The 17,820-nt window shown below is 44.8% G+C and overlaps 1 protein-coding gene across 2 annotated transcripts in view; it reads left to right on the forward strand.

Annotated features, from left to right (window-relative positions):
* PBX1 (PBX homeobox 1) overlaps window positions 1-9,857 on the forward strand; it is a 325,636-nt gene extending 315,779 nt beyond the window's left edge. For both annotated transcript variants that reach the window (XM_077886855.1, XM_077886860.1), the window contains one exon: window positions 8,346-9,857. In XM_077886855.1, the coding sequence (XP_077742981.1) occupies window positions 8,346-8,366 (21 nt within the window). In that variant the 3' untranslated portion in view covers window positions 8,367-9,857. The remainder of the gene's footprint in view (window positions 1-8,345) is intronic.
* The last annotated feature ends 7,963 nt before the right edge of the window (window positions 9,858-17,820 follow it).

The following is a 17,820-nucleotide window of genomic DNA, read 5'->3' on the forward strand; positions in this document are numbered from 1 at the left end:
TTTAGCTTTGGATTCGGCCCAGAGTTCAAATTCCAGCTCTGTCACTTACTGTGTGTGTGCCAAGGGGCAAATCTCTTAACCTCTCCATGGTTCAATTTTCTCATCTGTGAGATGGGTATAACAAACACCCCATTGTGGGGTTCGTGTGAGGGTTAGATGGAGTAGGGTAGGTAAGGTGAATAGTGCAGGATCTGTACATGGTAAGAACTTGTTTTTACGATTCAAATAGAAATTTTTAACAATAAAGACAATATTTTCATCCAAATCTCTTTGACATGCCTCAGGTTTTCAATACCAAGTAATAGAATAATAGTAGGCAAGAACTACTATTTGGCCAGGTAGAAGGCCAATTGTGACATATAATCCTCAAAGAAACCTGTGAAGTATGTGGGTTCATATTTATGCCCACATACTTCACAGGTATTTATTTCCACTTAGAGAGGAGGAAACTGAGACAGATGAGAGGTATGGTCATTTTCTATTCTCACCAATAGTAGGTGGTAGATTCAGCATTTGAACTGAAGCAGTCTGGCTCAAGACCCTGTATTATTTTCCATTATGATCTGGCTACCTTTTGGTATGCAGTGACATCATCCACAAACAAACACTAAGGTTTCACATTTTTTAAAAAGTATTTATTTTTTTATTTTTGAGAGGAGAGAGGGAGCATGAGTGGAGGGGCAGAGGGAGAGAGCAAGAATCCCCAGCGGACTCCCCACTGAGTTCAGAGCCCCATGCAGGGCTGTCTCAACAATCCTCAGATCATGACCAAAAGTCCGATGCTTACCCAACTGAGCCACACAAGCAGCCCTAAGGGTTCACATTTTAGGGAAAAAAAAAATCTAGATACGAAGACCATACCAATAACTAAATAAAAATTAGAAAAATGGCTAATGGAAGAATAAAATGATAGTCAGGACACCCACCAATTATTATTAAGGGATACCAAATATTTCAAATGTATTTTGGGCATATACTTGCAATTTGGAATTGTGAATGGTGATCCACACCTGATTCTAGGTTTCACCATAAGTGAGTCAAAGACAAGGAATCCACAAAGAAGAAACTATGGCACCCAGAACCTATTCTGTCTTTCCCAGAAACACTGGGAAAACTTCTGAGTGTCTTATGTTTGAGCCTCAGGTTTAAAGCCAGCCAAGAGTGCAGCCCCGTCACTGAGCATGTGGTGTGGCTGCACGGTCCCACCTGAGCAGGAGGTACTCACCTCAAGTTTGAGGTTGCATTGTCAATTTAGAGCCCCTTGGAATACTTGTTATTATAGAATAGAGAAACTCGGTTACATTAAGCACAGTAATAGATACTCACTAAAGATCTGTAATTTCGTCTAATAGAAGGAGGGACATTTTAATTCAGTTCAGGTGAGTGAGTCTTTCTTATTTGTCTGACAGAGAATCTGCTTTGAGATACTCCTTTCTGGAGTAAGTGATAGAGATTGAAGGATACAAATAAATTAATTTCAGTGCTAAGAAAGGCTTGCATTCAAAGGATATTTAGAAAGCAGAATCAATGGAGTGTGTATACCTAGAAGGAGGCATGAAGGGAAGATCAGGGTCCTCACTTTGAGAACTGTGAGCCACTCACAAAGAAAGAAAATTAGGATACACAGATTTTATAAAACAGGTAATGAGGATGATTTCTGGCATCTCCATCTGAGGTGTAATAGGAGATCCAGGGGGACACTTCCAACAAGTAGTTGTGTTTCTGGATCCTGAGCTCTGGTGAGAGGTCAAGGTTGCAGAGAAAGGTGTGTGTCATCAACATTTAGGATGTCGATGAGGCTGTAGGAGTGGATGAGGTCTCCCTGCGTGGGTGTGTGGAGTGGAAGCAGATGGTCAATACAGTGATGGAGAAAATACGGTTGACCAGATACCAGAATCAGAAGGCATATTACAGTCATGGGAATGGGACAATAAACCATAAAGATCTTTCCTTTGCCAACTCTTTCAAAATTTGTTCAGCATACGCTATTTATTCACTGTGAATAGATGGAAGCTCTAATCCAAATCCCATTGAACAGCAGGAAAAAGGAGCCCCAAGTAAACAGGAGCCTGCCCTGGGTGTGGTCCTTTACCTACTAGTTGGGGTAGAAACACTTTGGGTGGCGGATGATGGACAGAGGTGCAGGTGGAATAGAATAGCTCCTTTGTTGCATTAAATACAAATCTGGCATAAACAATAGTATCTTCCTAAACCTGTCTTTCATCAAGGATGGAGAAACTTGAGATACTGAACTGAAAAGAAGGCTTGTTTTTCCTGTTTCCTACTTGTGTGCTGTCCTCCTGCTACCTTAAACCATCGCTTCTCCTCTCCTCATAGCCCTGCTTCTCTATCGTTCAGCTAACAAACACATGTTGAGCACCTTCTATGCGGAGACTCTGTGTGAAGTGCTAGGGCACAAAGAGGAAGGGTATTGGTTCCTGCCATTGAGAAGCAGAGAGTACACTCAGTGGTAGTGTGCTAATTATCAAAACCGTCTCGTTGGTGTAGTCCTTTGCAGGTGTCAAAGAACTGTCATCTACAATATATTGTTGGCATTCTACAACACGGGGGTGGAGGAAGTAGGGCAGTGATGATTATTACTATGCATCAGTAGCTGAGACGCAGAAGTAGAATGACTTGGGGAAGGGCAGTCGGTGGCTGAGATCCAGATCTTTTGGCCAAGAGTTCTTTCTGCTAAGGGGAACGTTTTCCCCGGCACTCTCATCCTGGGCACCTTGCCTTTGCAATTTCCTGGTTGTCTATTTTATCTCTTTCAGCTGACAAATTTGACAGGTCCTTGGGGAATACTGACTCCAGAATAACTTGCCTTTGGTCAAGTGCTAAATCCCATAGGTGTAGGACAGACTTTGGAGGAGCCACCATCGCTGTCCCTGCCCCCCCAACCCCCACTGTTTGTCTGGAGGGAAGTATGCTTATCAGCTCTGTACGTACCAGGGAGCAGCTAGCAAAACCAAATTAGCTCAAACTGGCTGCCTTTCAGGTCAGCTAATTAAATTAGCTATTGTTGCATTACTGATAAGGACAGTTTGGAAAAGGAAAAAAGCCACTCATCCCAGCAGCCATAACACTAAAGCCAAGAAAATGTGTTAATGGGAACACTCGGAAATGAAACCCCTCAGACGAGCAGCAGTACCTGGGGGGTCTTTGGTAGTCTGTTCTCCTGGCCATCTGCTCCCAGCTCAGTACTCCCAGCCCTCTCTGGCTCTGGTCCTTGTGGGCACTGCTGGTACCCAGCTGCAGCCAGGGAAACCCTTTCCTCTCCCCACACCGTGAGCCCATCTTCCTGGGAGTCTGCAGAGAAGTGAGGATTTTTCTGGGAGAGAACAGCTTACTCTTGTTTACTACCATTGGATCTCTCCATTGTATAAAAGCTGGTTGGTGTTTTCAAAGAGCCCTTGAGAGAAAGAAAGAAAGGAAGAAAGAAAGAAAGAAAGAAAGGAAGGAAGGAAGGAAGGAAGGAAGGAAGGAAGGAAGGAAGGAAGGAAGGAAGGAAGGAAAAAGAAAGAAGGAAGAAGGAAGGAAGGAAGGAAGGAAGGAAGGAAGGAAGGAAGGAAGGAAAGAAAGACATAGGGAAGGAGGGAAGGAAGGAAAGAAAGAAGGGAAGGAGGGAGAGAGGGAAGGAGGGAGAAAGGAAGAAAAGGAGTGAAGGAGGGAAGAGGGAGGAAGAAGGAGGAGGAAAAGTCCTAAAAGCTTACACTATTCCTTTTTTAGGAAAAAAGTCCTAAAAGCTTATACTGTCTACTTCCCAGTGTCTGCCCCTTGCTAACACCATCTCCACCATTCCGGGCAGTGTTGGTGAAGGTGTGACTAAATTGGCCGCCATCCTAGGTGAATTTGCACACAGAATCTACCCTACTCCATTAGCCTCCCTCCTAGGACTCCAGGTCTTGAGCAGAAAGATGCAAGGTCAAAGTGCCAGGAGCTCATTTGCTTCAGCAGCAGAACCTCAAGGAGAACTGCCCCGAGCCTGCAGCCCTCCCCCAGCCGCCCGCCCCCCACATCCCTGCCCACCTCGCTGTCCCGGTTCTGTCTCCTGCCAGGACTGATTGTCTAGGCTTCCCAAAGTTCTCTGAGTGAACTGACAACTTTCCCATTCATTCCTTTTCTGCTTCAAAGAACCAGAGTCTGTTGCACCCAATCCAAATGGTCTCAAGATTGTTTAGTCCAACCCCCTTCTCTAACAGCTGAGGCTGAGGACCAGAGAGACTGAGTGATTTTCTCAAACTCACACAGATGGTAATTGGCAGATCTGGGGCCAGAGCCCAGACTTCCAAAGCCATGAACTCATGCTGCCCTAATCCAGGGCTCACTGTGCAGAAAGTGAAGGTGACTCCAGGGATCCCACCTGAGAGTCAGTCCTCCCCCGCAGGAGAGCCTGGGAAGTTCTCATTGCTTTCCCTCCTTTTCATGACCCCCTTCTTTTCTTCTTCTTCTTGTTGTTCTTTTTTTTTTTTTTTTTAATGGCAGGAGGGTGTGATGGTGGGGGGTGGGGTGGGGGATTTACTAAAAAAAATTCATTGGAATTCACATATGATGCAATTAAGCATCTCAAAGTATACAATTCAGGGTTATTTGCAAGACTTACAATGTTGTACAGCAAGAGGCATTCCAAAATTCCAAAACATTTTCATCATCCCACAGAGACCCCATACTCACTCCTCGAGTCGCTCCTCGTACTTCCCAACCCCCTCACCTAGTAACCTCTTATCTGCTTCCTGCCTCTATGGATTTGCCTATAACAGATGTAGGATGTTAAAGATGTGCTTTCGTGTTGGGCTTCTCTCACTCAGGTCTCTCTCAAGGTCCATCTATGTGGTCGCATGAAACCCTGCTGCATTGCTTTTCAGGGCTGAATAATATTCTAGGGCAGGGCTATAGCGCATCATCCATTCACCTATTCATGGGAATTTGAGTTGTTTCCACCTTTTGGTTTTTATGATATTGTGGCTGTAAACATCCGTGTGCATGCAAGTTTCCGGGTTGAGACATGTTTTCATCTCTCCTGGGCATATACCTACGAGTGGAAGTGCTGGGTCCTGCAGTAACTCAATGTTTAACTTTTGGAGACGAAGCCAGATCATTTTCCACAGCATATTCCTACCGGAGGTCTTGACCTGACTATGCCCTGCTTGTCTCTGTGCCCGGTTCAGAGCCTGCATCTTGTCGGGGTTACAATGGAGGAAATGTTTTATGATCTTAAAAGAAGCCATTAAAGGGACAATGATCTCTTTGGAGAAAAATAAGTGCCAATTTTTATGTGTTAAGTGTTATAAGGCGGATGTGAAGTCTTGGGGGTGAAAGGGTGACACAGGTCTTATTCCACAGGGAGGTGAACTTGGAGCTCTCAGGATAACAGGAAGGAAGGAGGAGGAAAAGTGGAAGGAAGAAGGGAGACAGAAAAGGAGCCTAAAAAGGAGCAGAAAGCTGAGTCCTGGGTACTGGGGGATGGGAATCCTTCTAAACTTGGCTTCCCAGAATTCTCCTGCAAAAGATACTATACTTTCAAATACTGGGAATAGATGCTTTTCCTCATGAGGGTGGCTCCTAATTCTGAAGAAGGGGTTACATTACATTGGGCGTGAAGTGGTGTGAGACAGAAGCAAAATTCAAGGAGTCTCTAAGAGGCTGAGAGGCACGGACATAAGCAAACAGCCCCCCTCTTTGCCACACCTCCCTGGTGCCTACCTTGGATTAGCAGAAATCTGGGAGAGGACATCAGCCTTATCCAAGCCATGGGATTACCCCAGATGGGACAGGGATGACTCCCTATTCTTTTGATTAGGTAAATTCTGTTTCAGATTTTTCATATCATGGGATAGCATCCTTCTGAGAGAAAACACGTGAAATATAAACCTATTGTTACAGTTGTCCAGTGTAAGGTCATGCAGGCAGTGTCTACTCTCATTATGAAATGTGGAATTTCTATAGATCAAGCATATTCTTAAGCCCTCAACACCCAGAGCTGGAGTACTTTCTACTGAATTAATGAACACTGACATTGAGGGAGGCAGTGATATCAAGGACAGGAACAGCTGGACTTATTTTATAGGGCAGCTTGTAATTATAATTGGAAAAATAACATGTATGCTATGCTATCAGATACATGCTTACTCTATTTTTTTAAAGATTTTATTTACTTATTCATGAGAGACAGAGAGAGAGAGAGGGAGAGAGCGAGAGAGAGAGGCAGAGACACAGGCAGAGGGAGAAGCAGGCTCCATGCAGGGAGCCCGACGTGGGACTCGATCCCAGGATCACGCCCTGGGCCGAAGGTGGACGCTCAACCACTGAGCCACCCCAGGCGTCCCTGCATGCTTACTTTAAATTTCAAGATTTATTTCTTTATTTTAAAGAGAGAGAAAGAGAATGTGAGCAGGAAGGGCAGAAGGAGGAGGAGGGAGAAACCTCAAGCAGACTCCCCCCTGGGTGCAGAGCCGGATGCGGGGCTCGATCCCATGACCCTGAGATCATGACCTGAACCAAAACCAAGAGCTGGTCACCCAGCTGACTGCACCACCCAGGCGCCCTCATATTTATTTTTAATTTAGAAATACATTCTCTAAGTCTACTTTCTTTATCTGCAGACAAGAAAGTTCAACTGTCTTCTCTCCCTTAAGCTCTGGCATTCTAAGCTAAATGGGGAATTACAAACAGTAGTGAACTCCATGGGAAATTACAACAGTTAGTGAATTGGGTGTATTTACTGACATAATTGATTTTAAAAAATCGTCCAAGCCCTTAAGATAAAGATATAAGGGGGGGAAAAAACTTGCTAGAGAAGCTGTTCTAAGAGACGTTGGTCCCCAAATCAAGCTCTCCCCTCCGTGCTCATTATGAGGTGTGCTGAAAGGAAGTTGAGGCCCCCACTGCTTGCGGGTGGGGTGCTGATTCCATGCATAATATGTTACTGAGAAGACGCTGTCAGTGCCTCTGACCCAGAAGAGATCAGTCTCCTGAGAGTGTCAATCAATTGTTATATTGGGAATTTGATGGAAAGAAGTAGCCTACCCCTGGGCAAATGGACACCCTCATAGGGTCCAGTAAAGTGGAATATAATTCTTGCTTATTTTCCTTGTATAAAATAACATGAAATCATTGCACAAAATGTAAAAGTGGGAAAATATTGTAATTCTATTACCCTAACACAGTAATACTCATTTTCTGACATTCATCTCTCTGTGCCCATATATATGTTTGTAATTAATGTTTTGGCAATTTGTCAATAGATGGGTTTATTGCAAAAAGCTTGTCAGCCTGAGCTTGACATATGATTCAGAAGTTAGGATTCTGGTTCTTTTCGCAACTTGATTAGATGTTCTTTCTCTCCTCTTGATCCGCTGGCCACCAAATCAAATACAGATGCCCTTCCTCCCCTTCTGTAGGGACTGGGGATAAAGCTTCATGTCTGTGGGGTGATATTAGCTATTCAGAGACAGGTACACATTAAACTTTAGAAACATTAACTTTTGAAAAGACTACTTTTTAAAAGATTTTATATAAAAAAATAAAATAAATAATAAATACAAAATAAATAAAATATAAGATTTTATATCTAAGCAATCTCGACACCCAACATGAGGCTCAACCTTACAACCCCATAATCAAGAGTCACACGCTACAGACTGAACCAACCAGGTGCCTCCAAAACTATTTTTATTCTCTGAAAATGCTTTTGTATTAAAGCCTGGTTCTGTGTATACATAGATTCATTAAAAGAGGAGACAGTTCAGTAATGCTCCCTCTTCAACCTTTGTTGATGCATACTAGGATCAGGAGAGGCCATCCTTTATCAATTGTCTTTAGATGGAAACATAAAAATGAGGTGCAGAGGAAAACCGCTGGACTCAAATTAAGAGCCTGTAGATTTAAGCTCTAAGTTTGCAATTGATCATTGCTTCATCTGTAAAACACGGGTAATAATAATTTTCACAGGGTTGTTATGAAGATTTAACAAACTAATGTAAGAGAATGTGCTACACAAATGATCCGCTTGTTTTCCTTATGAAGAAATTATAAACAGTTACTCCACTGAACTCTTCCTAATATTTATCACAGAGAATTTTTTCCCACGTTATATGAATGAAAAAGTAACTTCCATTTTTGATGGCCGATGAGCCATTTCCTGCATCATCTAGGGCTGGGCCTTTTCCTTCTCCTACTATTTTCAGCTGGTTAGCTGCTCGTTGAGATCTTGCCAGAGGGTGGGCAAAAGAAATAAAAGCTGAAATCGGTCAATTTGACTCTTTGATAGCAGCCCTGATGAAAGATTTGTGGAAGAGGGTGTTGAAGTTGTGAGTTAAACTGGGATTTTGCCTTCTTACCAGGAAATTGCAAGAACCTACTGATCGTTTGGATGTCCTGGTGGTGACAGCTACTCCTCTCCTCTTGACTGAAGAAATGTCTTCCTCTACGCGGAAAGTGGTCTGTCTTCCAGAATGACACATATTGACTTTTGAAGGAGTAAGAGGATACCCGCTGGCCAGTCGTATCAGCCCGAACATCTCTGGTGAGCCGTGGGCTGGCAGATGTTGCAAGTAGATGGCTGTTGCATCAACAGAATCCCAAAGCAATAATCACTCTTCTTTCTATTCCCCACTAATCTGGGAATCAAAAAATCACCTGTAAGCATTTACCATGCACTGCCATATAATATAAAATGTGGTGAGTACCTAGCTATAGAAGGCAACTTCTTAACCCTCAATAAAATTATAATGCATTAAGAAAGCGAGAGTTGTGCATGCGAAAATACAACCGACTACATGGGGAGAAGATCTTGAACACATTTAGAGCATCTCCCACCTGCCAGTCCCTGTGCAAGGTGCTGTATGTGTATTAGTTTATCTAGTCCCCACCACATCCCTGAGAGGCATTCCTATCCTTGTCCTGTGGATGATGCTGCTGGGAGGTAGAGATGTTTAATAACTTGCTCAAGGTTACGTAGCCAGAAAAGTGTGGAGCCTGTTTTCAAGCTTAGATGTGTCTAGCTCCACAGAATATGCTCTGTTACTAACCCTCTGACACAGACAGAAGTCAGAGCTCAGAGACATCGTCTGGGTAGATGGGTCAGGACAAGATGCTTTTAAAATGCCCCTCAGTAAAATACATTGATGAAGTTTACCAAGTCCATTAATTGGTTTGGGAGAGATTTCTGGCCCGAGAGTAAATATCTGGATTCTGGAGGCCGGGGTGGTGGAGTGGAAATGACAGCACTCTGGTCACAGCTCAGCCACCACCTGCATGTGTTCACCTGAGCATGTTGCTTCCCTCTTGTAGGCTTTTGTGTCATCATCTGTAACAGAGAGCGTTTCTGGATTCTCCAAGGTTGCTCCCACTCCATCACTGGGCAGGTGTATGGTATACTAGCTTCGAAGTCAAGTAGACTTGAGTTTGAATCCTGACCCTATCTTCAAGAGGTGTTCTGTTGGGCAAGTCATTTAACCATCTGTACAATGAACGTAATAATACCTACCTCAAGGTCTTTGCCTTTATTGCTCCTCTTTGGAATGGTCTTCTGTTATTCAGTTATTCACAGAGGTCACCGTTTTACCTCCTTCAGGGCTTCACTCAGCTTACTTTTTTAGTGAAACTTTCCTTGGACATGACATCTACACTTGCAAACCACCTGGCATTTCCTGTCTTCTTTCCTCATTTTATTATTCTCCTTAACACCTGACACCTAACACACTATATATAGCACTTAAGAATCTTATTTATTGCTTGTTTCTCACCTCTAGAATGTAAGCTCTATAAGGGCAGGGTGTTTTGTATTCTTTACTGCTGTATCTCCAGTTTCTAGAATGATTTAGGTGCTTAATAAATATTTGTTGCATAAATGACTGGTTGTTGTGAGGATAATATGAGTGATGTGCTTTGCACAGAGTCCAGCACTAGCAAATACTCTACACACAGTACCTGTCTGTTTCCATTACAATTTCATTATTACTTTGCCATGCCTCGGTGTTCTCTTCCCCTCCAGATAATCTGGGATGAACATTCTGATCCTTTTGGTAATGTGAAAGCCTGACTTTGTTTAGATCAATCTAGAAGCAAGAGTAATTATCCATTGTGGGGGAAATTTTAAAAAAGAGGCTTTGCCTAGTAGCTCTTTCAAATAACTAAAGGTGTGGTCACAGGGATAGAAATTCCAGGAAGCATATTTCTGCTACATAAGAAATGGTCTCTAAAACTGGTTGTCTAATGATGATAAAAGCTGTCTCAGGAGGTAACGAACTGCTCATGCATAGAGGTCTCCTAGAAGCTGGATAGCCACATCTCAATGACCCTGGGTATAATTATTGTAATGAAAGACAACTTGGAATCCAGCGAGGGAGATTATGCACTTAGAGCGCCATGGAGATGGTTGGTAAAACATGGCATCTCTAGGGGCAAGATGGAGAAGTAGCCAATAAAAATGTCGCTGGATCTGTACAATTGAAGAAACCAAGGATCCATGATCAGGAGGCTGAGCACAGCCACCTCAACTACAAGTCAAAATCTCTTACCCAGCTTCCAGACATGAGTCATTTTTCAGACCCAGGACCCACTGACAGTAGGAATGGCTGAGGCTCCAGGTGGAAAAAACTTCTCAAATATCATAGTATGTATATATGGTAATGATTTTCCAAGTTCTTCCCCCAAAGGTCCTTGGCTCTCTTCAGATAAGCATACGCTGGGGGAGGAAGACTACTGAAGCATTTGAAGGCTCTTAGGCCTCAAGCCGACATTGATGTCTGGAACTGAGATAAATATCATGGATGTGTTGTTAGAGTACAAGTCCTAGGTCTGGTCCTTACTGCATTCTCTAGGTCCATGAACCCAACCTTGGTAATCTCCTCAGTCCCTAAATAAATGATTACAATGTCTAAACTTGATAGTTGATAGAAACCTCACACAGTTCCTTGGTCTGTGAGGTAAGAGCTATTGTAATGAGGAAGACCTGCTACAAGTTTCTGAACCTTCTCTTCCTCTACTTTGTGTGGTAAAAGAAGTGGACTGAAGTAAAGATACATAGAGACTCATGGGCATGGTGAAGGGCATGGCTAGTGTTTGGGGGCCTGGAAGAAGCGAGATTTAAGATCAGAAATAAGGAGATCCTGGGAAGACATATATGAATGGACTCATGGGTGTGGAACCATCCCTTCTTCAATGATTATCAGAGGAGATTCATCACAGAAGAAGCACTCAACAGCCAATTAGACAGAATGACTTCTCAAGTTGATATCAGCCTGTTTATATCATTGGCCACTCCAGTGTTAGCACAATGGGCCCATAAATGGAATGCTCACGGCAGCAGGGAACATGCATGGACTTCCATCCACCAAGCCTAATCTAGATACTGCCATTGTCAAATGTCTATGTAGCAACATCGACCAAACTGAACTCTCCAACCTCCCCTCAAATGGCACCATCCCAAGGAGACAAATCAACCACTTGATAGCAACTTAACAACCTGGAATCCCTTCTACTCCATAAAAGGCAAAAATGCAGCTTGACTGGAACCTACAGATATCCCACATTTGGGTTTGTCTTTCCTGCCTTCAAGGCCTTAGCTAGTACCACTCTTTGAGAGCTTCTAAAATCTACTAGCACAGGATTCCACATAATATTGCATTGGACCAAGAAACCTACTTCATAGCAAAGGAGGGGTGGCAGTAAGCACAGGATCCTGGGGTCTGCTTTCCCTATGATATTCAACATCATCCAGATGCAACTAGCAGGAGAGAGAGGATAAAATGGATTTCTGAAGAAAGCACCAATTTGGAGATGATACCTTGCAATGATGGAGCTCCTTTTTCCAGAACACACTGTACATCCTAAATCAATGGTCATGATATGGTGCTGGATCCCTGGGATGTAGAATGCATGAATCTGAGACCAAAGGGTAGAAGTCAAAGGGATCGTACTTCCATGACTCCCAGTGACCTACGTGGCGGGCAGTGGAGGGGGGTGGGGGGCAGTTGTGTGCTCCTTTCCCATACTTCTGGTCTCTGTGAGTTTGGAAGTCTGGTTCACAAAGGAGAAATACTTCTCCCAGAAGATGAGACAAGTGCCATTGGGCTAGAAGTTGCAGCTGCTGTCTAGGCACATAGGGCCATTTGTGAGGAAAGACCAGCAGGTAAGGAAAGCAGTCAGGGGTAACTGATCCTGGTCAGAGAGTGTTGCTGTTATCAGTTGGATTGGGGAAGAATAGGTTTGGCGGTTGGTGGTTCTGGTCACCACACTTTCACACATGGTGCACGTGTACATATACACATGCATATGCATGTACACGCACACATACATATACACAGGTGTGCACACACGCATGTGTGTGTGGTTCTATCGGTTCTGTTTCCCTGGAGAACCCTGACTACTACAGTGCTCTAGGCAATGCCTGACAGATGAGGCCCAGCTCAACGTGTGTATGACACATTCTTTTCCGGCTTATGACAAACCTTCCCAAAGCCACTTCTAGCCCGGTCCTCCACATCCACCCCAGGGGAGTGGGATTTTCTGCTGCAATTCAGCCCTGGCACCTCCTGGTAGAGTCCTCCCCGCTCTGGTGGAGGATTTTTTCTGTCCCAGGATGCTCACCCCGTTGGCCTTCCCCTTCTCTTTTCACATGACCTGTCATTCTTTCCAATTTTAGGTGTTCTCTAGTAGGAGAGGTGATCCTGCACCGAGCAGACCCTATTAAATTCCTCTCTTACACGTTCAGCAGTTTTCCTGTTGAGGCCTGCGGTATTTCAAAAGTTAGTTCTTCTTAGGGAAAATAGGTGGGAGCTCAAGATGGAGGAGGGGACCATGGGTTGTATACCATTTGAACTAGCTCATCCTTTTTATTATTCTATTCTATTGTTGTACGGATGACCCTTTGGATGACATTTTAATTATGATGGCTCATACAGAAACTATCTCTGTTGTTCCAAAAAGGGCAATAAAAATTGCTGAATTTGTTTGAAAGCTTCTGGTTCACATGTGCAAATAATAAAAAAAATGGAGAAACCCCGAGTAAGGCAAGAGCTGAGAAACCTGCCTCCTGCATCCCCCCCCCCCCCTTAAATGTGCCTCAACCTTCACCTTAAAAGAACAGATGGGAAAGCTGATGTTGGCAGCTACGAAATATTGTCCAGGTCTCTTATCTGTTTCAAGCCTCCACTGCTGCCCTCTCCCATTTCCACTGGCTCAGGCATCCCTGGGATGCTTAACCCATATTTCCAAGCACTGATATCTGTAGGGTTGGATGCAGCTTCCTTGGGCTGGTGAAGGGTTTGGGGGAAGTTAGTGGTGTGGCCGTGGAGTGTGCTTGGCTCAGTCTTCTCTTCCTAGTGAGAGCTTATAACGCCACTTCCCATGGGCATACTAATCTTCCATTGAACTTTGGTTTTGGAAGATGACCTTTACAACATTATCGAGTAACATGCTGATACTTGGGGTTCTTCTGTAAGCTGCAACCAGATTGCCCTCACTCTTCCTGGATGGATTATATGAACACACACACACACACACACACACAGCGCCTTTTACACGTGATGGTCAGCCTTCCAGAACCTCTTGAGGCTGGTAGGACTATCTCTAAATGCGCTCTGTATAAATGAGGCTGGACTTGGGCCAGGTTTTGTGACGATGGGGCCTGGAGACAGGATGAAGTCCGGCAGTTAGGCAAAGGCAGGTGCCACCAACACACCTGCATCCAGCCTGGTACTTGGTGCAATGAGCCTGCAGTGCTTTTAAATCATTCTTTGAGCTTTGGAAAATGGGTCTCCTGCCTAAGCTGTGTCTGGCCTCATTCATCTGACATGTAAATCTCCCCACATGTAAGGAGAGCTACTTCCCCCTTGACAACTGGAAGAGTGCGGGGCCGCTTGCATGTTAGTAGGTGGGGCCTGAAGGTGGTAAAGATGGAGAGACAGTAGAGAGAGAAACAAGGACATCCCACTGCCTCCTCTTTCCCACTCACAGGCATGAGCATGGCACACAACGTGTGCCCCGTGCCCACCTTCTTCTCACGCATTAGCTTGAGGTCTGATGTTCTTGAGAGCGTCACAGCCTGGAAGTGAGATGGAATAGGATTTAGGGGCCCTGAAATGGTTTGGATTGAATTCTTCTGTTATTTAATTTTTCACATCCTTGTATTTTATCTCCTGACCTTGACCAGCTTCCTGAGGTGGTCCACCTGCCATGGCTGCCTCTGTGACCCCACCTCTGCCAAAGCACAACGCAAATGTGTTTGCTGTTCTCATTTATGTGTGAATAAGACCAGGAAGAAGACCGTGGGTGAAACTGGGGCTGAGAATTTGCCAGGATTCCCCCCAAATCTGATCTTCCCCAGGATTTATGGAATACTTTCATTTTGAGGGTCATTTTCTCTCTCTGTTAATGTACTTTCTCTCTGGGCATTCATTTTCTGGAAGAGGCCTGGACTGCTTTCCTGGAGTTTGGGGAGTCAGAAGGGATCTCAAAGCTCATTTTCTCTAATTCCCTACTTACCAGATGAATCCCCATTATTCATTGAATCATCCCAGTGGCCCCTAAGATGGGAGCTGTTGCGCCATCCCATGGAGCAGAACACTAAGTACCAGGGAGATGGTGCCATTTGCAGGACCACATAGATGGTCAGTAATGAGGTCAAAGGTTGGCCCAGTCACCCTTGACTTGGGTTGTTCCAGGGGTGTCCCACCTTAATTAGAGGTGCTTACACATCAGTCTAAGGATCATGCAGTTGGGAGCATTTTCATACATCTGTAACAAAACATGAAAACTAGACATATGCCAACATAGCTCACCAACTTCCTTTCTTGGAAAAGCCTGTCTTTTATGATGAGATGATGTCTTTCCTACATTTTTCACAAAGGTCTCTTCTTTATGAAATTATAGTGGTAATAATTGGGGGGGTGGTTTATAGAAGTCCTTGGCAAACTAAAATACTGGCAATTATATAACACAGGCTTCAGTGTTTTAAAAAATCAAAAATCCTCAGGCTAGAAACACAGCGCGAAATGATGCCACTTATAGTCTGCCAGCAGTGTTGGCAAAGATGAGCAGGAGGTCCCTGTAAGCATCCTCATCTTGTCGGGCAGCCATCATCACCCTACGCCCAGCATCAGCCTCGGCACCCTGGGGGTGGGACCCTGCCCTTGTGGCCCTGAAAGCTCCTGCCTGGCTCCTTGTGAGGACCCTGTGCAGGCCCAGGGGGTGGCCACAGGAGGTCTGCAAGGAATGGGAGCCCTCAGCTGTCCCAGGACCTTGGGGGCTTGGTTAGTGGATGGGCTGACTCGAGTCTATATTTGATGGCTCCTTCCCGGGTCTGGGGTGCTGGACAGGAGAGAGGGCAAAGTCCCGAGAACTTATCTTGTGCATCTGTTGCTGTTCTCTGTGCCTCGGGAGAAGAGAAATAATGGAAAGTAATAATCATGAAGGCATGCTGTGCTGGGCACCAGGCAGGGTTCCAGGGCTCCCACCTAATGAATGTGCGGCCTTGAGTGGGTTCTTTTTTAAGCTCCCCGTAATGTCGTTGTTACAATAGAATCACATAATTCAGGCAAAGCTCCTAACTCGGGACTAAATGCTCAGTCAATGTTCGCTTCTGTCTCTGCTCACACACGTTCTCCTCCTGCTTTGTCTTGAGGGGCAGTCCTAGGCAAAGCTGTGAATTGTCCTGTCTTCTGTGCCCTCGTGTCTACACGCTTCCACCCCGGGTTCTTCCAGCCAGGGAAAATGCTAGCTGATGCCCAAATTCACACTGAATGAGTTGGAGTTTATGAGAAGAAGATAGTGCATAAGCACAGGGAAAATTCTAGCAGTGGCATTCTGGACCCCATGGCACCCAGTGGAGGGGGCTTTGCAGCTCCAGCCTCCCTGACTTTCAGCTGGGGAGCCCCACTGCCCCCACCCAGGCAGGAGGCGGGTCCCGGTGCCAGGTCTGGGCCGGGCACGCTGGCCTCTGCTGTCACGGCCCATCTATCTCCTGCTCTGTGCACTTGCTGTAACAGCTGACACCTGGGATGTCACATTCTGACATATGAGGCTACAGGGGTCAAGTGAGGCAGGGGTGGGGGCAAGAACGGGGCTTTCACAGCCAGGTGCGTGTCAAACCAAATTCCACTCATGATGGGGTGTCACCGGGAGCTGGTTTGGATCAGAACGGTCTGCTGCAGTCAAATGACAATGTTTGTCTGGTCGGGGCTCATCTGACGGGATGTACTCCCTGGCAGGTCCCAGGGTCCAGGACGGAGGCCGCAGGGACGAGGATGGGTGGGCCGCAAGTAGTGATGCCTTACCCTCCTTTTCCTTGTCTTCAAATTTGTTGCTAGCTTGTGCTTGCTGACATTTGAGCAGATTGTACTTATGCAAATAGGCTATTTTTGCTTTATTTTGAGTCTCCTACATGCGCAGAGACCACTAACTGTCACAAAGGTTTCTTTCCACAATGGTGACTAACAGCACGGTCACTCACCCAGCAGCAAGGGAGAGGTCTAGCAGGGGACAAAGAGTGTTTAATATTGATGTGAGTCCTGAATGCATGAGGATCTGTGAAGCAGTGTTAGGTGGCATTCAACAGCGTGGGCTTTACATTCTGACAGACCGGAGTTTGAATCTCTGCATCGACACTGAGTAGTTGCATGGCCTTGGGCAATTTTATTTAATGTCCCTGGTCCTCAGTTTCTACCTCTGTAAAATGGTGATGTAATACTATATATTGCATAGGAGTATTTTAGGGATTAAAGGAAAATGCATGCAAAGCAGTTTGCAAAAGGCCCAGAGAAGTAAAGGATCACGGTGTTATTATGAGAGGGCTCTTACTTACTGCCACATGAGACTTACTCTTTTCTTCTGTTTCCTTATTTGCTATCTGTAAAATTAGGGTAATAGGAGGGTACCCAAAGGAAGAAAGAAAGAGGAGACATGGTGGTTGGTGGTCTGGAGGCAACACTTGGGAGAAGCAATGTGTTCCACTTGGAGATGTTTCTAGTGAAATGTTCTGCCCTAGGAATTTCCTTAGTCAATCCTACAGACTCATCAAAACTCTTACAAGGGTGCACTTTTGTCTTGGGAAACATGAAGGAGAGGACGGGAGGATAACCAAAGCATGGAATACATTTATACACAAGAGGACATAAAATAATGATTCACAGAAAATCCATTTCTTGCTTCCTCCAAATAAGTGTAGAAAAGCAATAAAGAATATTTGATTGAAAGGACGCCTTTATATCTGTGTCTGACAGTGAAGTGGGGCGGGGGCGGGGAGGGGGGGCAATTGCAGGAAGGTACGGAAGGAAGGACTTCGAGAAATTTATCCTTTTTTTCTCTTTGAGGGACAGCCCGTGAGGCAGCAGCCAACCTCACACTTGCCGGTCCAAGCCAATGAGTGGTGGGCCTCAGCAGTAGTTTGCCAAGAGGCCAGAAGAAGAAAGATGAAACCAGGGGGTTCCTGCTACCGTAGCTGAGAAATAAGGCAAAGTAGATGAGAAGTTATAACACAGATGGAAGTTGAAGAGCAGGTCTTCAGTTATTGGAGAGCCCAGCGAATCCAAGGTGGTTGCCATTAGGGGGAAAACTTATCTTTTCTTCTTTTTTTTTTTTTTAAATTTTATTATGAGCATTTCCAAATATGCCCGCAGGAACAGAGTACAACATTGTTCATCATCCAGCTTCATCAGCAATCAATTTTTTTATTTTTAACTCCTTTTAATTTTGTTAGAGTAAGGTCCATTTCAGACACTCCTAAACCCTCCAGTGTCCACCTTAATTACTTTTTACCCAATCCTAATACCATCTTCAACATCCGCCAGACTCAACAATTATTCATTAACAGTCCCT

Source organism: Canis aureus, chromosome 38 (assembly GCF_053574225.1).
Source record: "Canis aureus isolate CA01 chromosome 38, VMU_Caureus_v.1.0, whole genome shotgun sequence".
Lineage (NCBI taxonomy): Eukaryota > Metazoa > Chordata > Mammalia > Carnivora > Canidae > Canis > Canis aureus.